At 37.6% G+C, this 5,714-nt stretch overlaps 1 protein-coding gene across 1 annotated transcript; it reads right to left on the bottom strand.

The window, feature by feature from the left end:
* Positions 1-8: 8 nt before the first annotated feature.
* LOC117928302 (putative disease resistance RPP13-like protein 1) lies at positions 9-4,370 on the bottom strand (the record flags this gene model as incomplete). The annotated part of the gene is made up of 1 exon (XM_034848207.1): positions 9-4,370. A coding segment is annotated over exon 1 (4,305 nt), but the record flags the coding sequence as incomplete, so codon positions are not given.
* Positions 4,371-5,714: the final 1,344 nt, after the last annotated feature.

Below are 5,714 nucleotides of genomic sequence, written 5' to 3'. Positions count from 1 at the left end.
ACAGGGATGTGGGCAATCTTGGGCCAATCATCTCCTTCCTCCTTCGAGTACCTTTGTGTTAGATGTGGGCAACGCCACGCATGCAGTTGAGAAAGGGTGTCAGGCAATAGTCCTTCCCTTGGCAAAATCGACCGGAGCTTAGGGCAACTTTCGATTTCTAGCCGTTCAAGAGAGGTGAGGGTTTGGAGAGACAGGGAGGCTAGGGATTCCAGATTCTGGAATTCTGAAAGGGTAAGGGAGGTGAGAGTTGTAGGAAAAAGAATCGAGTGGGGGTCATCCGAAAAGGAAGTTGCATCTGGAAACATGCCACTAATCCGGAGGTCTTTAAGAGAGGTGAGTCTGGAAAGGCCCCATTGGGATAGGGGGGTCTTGATATTCTTGCAGTTACAGATCTCGAGTGCTGTAAGACGAGTGAGGTTTTTTATCTGAGGAAGCAACAATTCCAGATTTTCAAAATCTTCAATACATAGATATGTGAGGGTGTTGAGGCAACCTGGTAGGGTTTTGAGATTAGGATACCTCCCGAGGATTAAAGATTGAAGTGAACTATTAGTAGAGTGAAACATCTCCTCTGAAATTGACTCGAGGTGTTCACAATCCCAAATGTGAAGTAGCTCAAGGGTGGAGGGAAACTTGCCTCTTGGGAAGGATGTGAGAGATGGACAAACACTTATTTCAAGTTCCTTGAGAGCAGCAGCATATGTGGAATCGTAGTGCATTATTCCCTCTGGTAGAGACTCCAGCTTTTCACAATCACTTATGTGGAGTTCCTTGAGAGTGATGGGTAACCTACCTCTCGGAAAACCAATCATAGAGGGACACATATATAGACTTAAGTATTCAAGGGCACACATGTCCATGGTGCTGGTGGTGGCGATGGAATTGCAGTGCATCATTCCTTCTGGAAGAGACTTTAGATTTTCACAACACAATATGCTTAGACTCTTAAGGGTGGTGGGTAATTGCCCTTTTGGAAAGCAAATGAGAGGTGGACATCTGTATATCACTAGCTTTTCAAGGAGACACAAGTTGTTGCTGTCAGTACTGTCGTTCCTCATCTTCAACATCATGCCATCAGGTAGACACTTTAGACCTTCACAATTGTCAAGAATAAGATTTCTCAGCATTGGTGGGAAACCTACATCTGGAAATGACGCTAGCTTTGGACAATCCCTGATTCTCAATTCTTCAAGGCATGTTAGACTCTGCCATACATTTGGAAGCCTCTCTAGTTTATCACATTTAATTATTTCCAAAGACTGAAGATTGCATCCCAAGGATACAAGTTGATCACAATCTCTAATCTCAAGAGAAAGAGAGTTTTCCGATCCAAAACCATCCTCCCACAAATATACGAGTTCTTCACATTCCGATACTTTCAAAACCCGAAGCCCTTGCAAAAATTGCACAAATCCTTCATGCAATTTGATAAGGCCTGAAATCCCAGAAATTGTTAACTTGGTGAGTGAGGTGAGGTCATTTCCACTGCTCAAGACCGCCTCATTACATTCTCTTACTTGTAATTCCTTCAGCAGTGGAAGTCTTGAAAGTGGAGACTCCAATTTTGGACAAAAGAGAACAGAGAGCTTTGTAAGAGAAGGTAGGTAAGTGGGTAGTTTCATAATCAATTTGGGGCAATCCTCAATTGTAAGCTTATGGAGGCAAGGGAATAATGACTCTGTTGAGGAAGACCAATCCTCCCAGTGCTCCCATTCTGACATGCTATTAAAATGTAGAGACTCTAGTGATGGGAAAAACTTACCTGCAGAAACACGAGTCTCTCCATAAAACTCTGCACCCACTTTTTTTACTCCAACCATTCCTTGGATCATCAACTGTTTGAGTGATGGCAACTGCCCCAAGCATGGTAAAGACGTGCACTTTCTGCAATCTATGAGACTTAGATCCACCATCTTAGAGAACAAGGCATCCCCTATCCAACGTGGGAATTCTGGACCACCATACCACTTAATGCAGAGTTTGTTCAGATTCAAACAAGGTTGTAGAGAGTCAAGGACATCCATTTGATTCCTTTCATTCCCTGAACCATCCAGCTCAGAACTCCACTGCATTATCAAGCTTTCAAGGTTACGCTTCAATTTTAAATCGGCATCCCTTGCATCTTGAATATTCACCACATTTTCCAATTTCGAAATGCAAAGTTCTCTTCGCAGATGTGACATGTCCTTCAACTCCTTGATTGTCAAACCGTTGTTTTTGTCCACAATGAAATTAGACAATATCCGCAAATCTCTTAGTTTGCCAATTTGTACAGGTATTTCTTGTAATCTTATTGCACCAGCAACATCAAGATGTCGAAGATTGATTAGGTTACCGATGCTAATAGGCAACCTGATAAGCTCTTTACAGTATGATAATTTCAATATCTGAAGGTAAAAAAGATTACCAATTGAATCTGGTAACCATTTTATACTGGTATAGGACAAATTAAGGTATCTCAAATGTTTCAACTTACCAAATGAATCTGGTATCTCACTTATCTTGTAATAAGCCAATGAGAGCACCCTTAAGTGCCCTAACCTTGGTATCAATTCTTCAAGCACCTTATTACTTATGAAGGGAACAAATCGTGCTGGTTCATCAATCGGCAAAGCTATGAATGTGCGCAAGCGCTCTTTCTTATCAAACCTTTCAAATTTTTTAAAGATATCATATTTATGACGGATGAATGATGAATGACGAGTATTTTCATAAATGGGGCGTTGCAAATCATTCCACAACTCATCATCCAAATGCAAGCATGTGTCTCCAGCAATAGAATTAGCTAGATCGTTCATAAGATCATGCATAACGAATTGTGATTTATTGCTGCTCGACGATTGGAAAAATGACCTTGACAATAGTTCACAAAAATAATCATCACCAAGATCTTCCATTTTCTCATCCTCATTTGATTGTTGAATTAACCCCTCCGCCATCCACAAGAGGATTAGCTCTTCCTTCTTAAACTCATAATCTTGGGGAAATAATGCGCAATAAGCGAAACACCTTTTTAAATGTGAAGGGAGATGATTGTAGCTCAATCTCAACGCAGGAAGAATACCACACTTATCACCAGGTAAATTCCATATTTTGCTAGCTAGTATAATATTCCACTTATCTTCTCTGTGTTCACTGCGCAGAAGACCACCAAGCGCTTTTGCTGCCAAGGGCAGGCCTCCACATTTCTGTACAATTTCCTTTCCGATCAATGCCAAGTTCGGATGCTCATTGACATTTCTGTTTTCAAAAGCATGTTTTTGAAACACCAACCAACAATCATCATCAGACAAATGTTTTAGCTCATAAAAGTTTTTATCTCCTCCCATCATAGTAGCAACATTCAGATTGCGAGTGGTGACGAGGATCTTGCTTCCCGGTGCTCCCTCCAAGAGAGGGGAGCGTAGGCTGTCCCATTGATCATATTTCTCATTCCACAAATCGTCAAGAACTATCAAAAATCTTTTTCCCTTGGTTTCGTCCCTCAGTTTGCGTTGAATTTGATGAAAGGCCAGCGAATCATTGTTGCCTGGAGCAATGTCCTGTAAAACTGCCCTGGTTATGGTCTCCACATGAAATTGATCAGACACACAAACCCAAGCTTTTAAAGCAAAATGTTTGGATGTCTCCTCATCATCGTACACTAGACCTGCCAGCGTAGTTTTTCCCATCCCACCCATGGCCACGATCGAGACTACAGACAGATTGCCACCGAGGGATTCATCATTAAGCATGGCTAGTATCTTGGTTTTATCTTCATCCCTGCCGTATACCCCAGGTTTGAATACCAAAGGTGGTGGAGGGGTTGGGCTTTGAGTAGCTGCTCTGGCGCCTTCGATCTGCACTCTGAGCTTTTCCAAACCGAGCTCAGCCTTCTGAGCTGAAATTTCTTCTAATCGGCGAGTGATGTCCTCTATCTTGGACCCCAGCTTAACATTCCGCATAGCCTGAATTGGAGTGAAAGTAGTACAACAAGTAGGGATGAATTTGCGTACCTTGCTTGTGCTGGCCGCATCACCCTCCGCCACCAACTTTCTTCTCATCACTTGGTAGCCAAACTCGTCCAAGACGTCCTCCACATCATAAGCCAAATCCCTGAGATGTGCGAGCCATGCTTTCACGTGCTGCTTAGTGATCTGCTTGTCCTCAGCATCGTCGAGCACTTCCCGAATCTCCAACAGTCTTGTCTTCCATTTCTTGAGCTCGGTGTGGACTTGCTCTTGGCGTGCGTACTTCCACAAATCAGAGGAGGCCAGTTTGCTGAACAAGAGTTCAAGGGACACAGAAAGAACAACCTCTCCAACAACTTCCATGGTGATCAGTTTGCAGAGAGAGAGAGAAAGGGGAAGAGGAAGATGAAAATGGAAGCCTGAGAGCAGGATTAGTAAGCCACGTGCACCACACAGAATAAACAAATCAAAATCTCCACTATATTATTTTGCAGACAGCTGTCACATATTTTAATAGATTTAGTCTAACTGAGAGAAGGCAATTTATTAAATTATTGGAAGGTGCATGCACGTGACCATTGTTATAATTATATTTTTTAAAAAGAAAAAAAATCATTAAAAATTTTCAATAATTTTAATTATTTTATAACAAAAACCTCTAAAATTATTTTAAAGAATTTAATAATTTTTATTATAAATTTTGATATTTTTGAAATAGAAAAGGTATACACCTTTAAATTTAAATTCGGTTGTCTTATAACTTAATTTCATTTATTTATATCTTAATCTCATTTTTTTTAATATATAATTTTGTTATAAAAATGAAAATTTTATTGAAAAAACAAAAGTTGTGAAGGAAGAAAAAAAGAATAGTCTTTATTTTTAGTAGTATAAAACCCTGACACAAATAAATTATATTTAAGTATAAATAAATACATATAAATTAAATTTAGATTAATATTATGTATTGTTTTTAGTGGACCACCAATTATTTTCATATTCCATAGAAAAAATTACTTTCAACACCATAGAATCACCCTAATTTGATATACTATCTTAAATTTTAAAATTTTTTAAAAATAATTTTTAAGGGCATGAACTAAATCTATATTTTTTGTTAAGAATTTCTATTTTTTTTTTATATGGAAGTTTTTACCAATTTTGTTTTTAAAAACAAAAAATAAGAAATACTAAGAGTGTTTTTTTTTAGTGATTTTAAAAAATATTTTTAGTCTTTTTAATATTTAAAAAATAAAAATTTTATATATAAAAAAATTAAAAACACTTCTTCAAATCATTATAAAGCACACCCTTAATATGTAATAATATTAATTTCTTCTCATTTAAATGGAATAAAGAGAGATTTAAATGAATAAAACAAATACAAGGATAAAAAAATTTACTTTTTGTGCTTTATTATTACATCCTTTCGTTAGATGCTTTAAATAGTTTTTAATAAATAAAATTATAATTATATTGATGGAGGGTTAATTAGCTTTGCTTTAGGTGAGACAGATAGAGGTAAGATTGGGGTGGGTGGACCAAATAAAAAGTAGGATATGAATTGACAAAAGCTTCTGCACTCTTCCCAAAAAGTAAAGGCAAAGTCTATTAGCATAAAGTGATGAAACTAGTCCTATTCAAGGCCCTACTTGCATATTTGATATTTATTTGAATTTTTATTTATTTATTTATTTTATTAAACTAATCTAATGCGAGGACTTTTAAGTTAAAATTAATTTAAAAAAAAATATAATTTAAAAA

The sequence above is a fragment of the Vitis riparia genome, chromosome 13, assembly GCF_004353265.1.
Source record: "Vitis riparia cultivar Riparia Gloire de Montpellier isolate 1030 chromosome 13, EGFV_Vit.rip_1.0, whole genome shotgun sequence".
In the NCBI taxonomy this organism is placed as follows: domain Eukaryota; kingdom Viridiplantae; phylum Streptophyta; class Magnoliopsida; order Vitales; family Vitaceae; genus Vitis; species Vitis riparia.
This window is presented reverse-complemented; position numbering and strand designations above follow the sequence as displayed.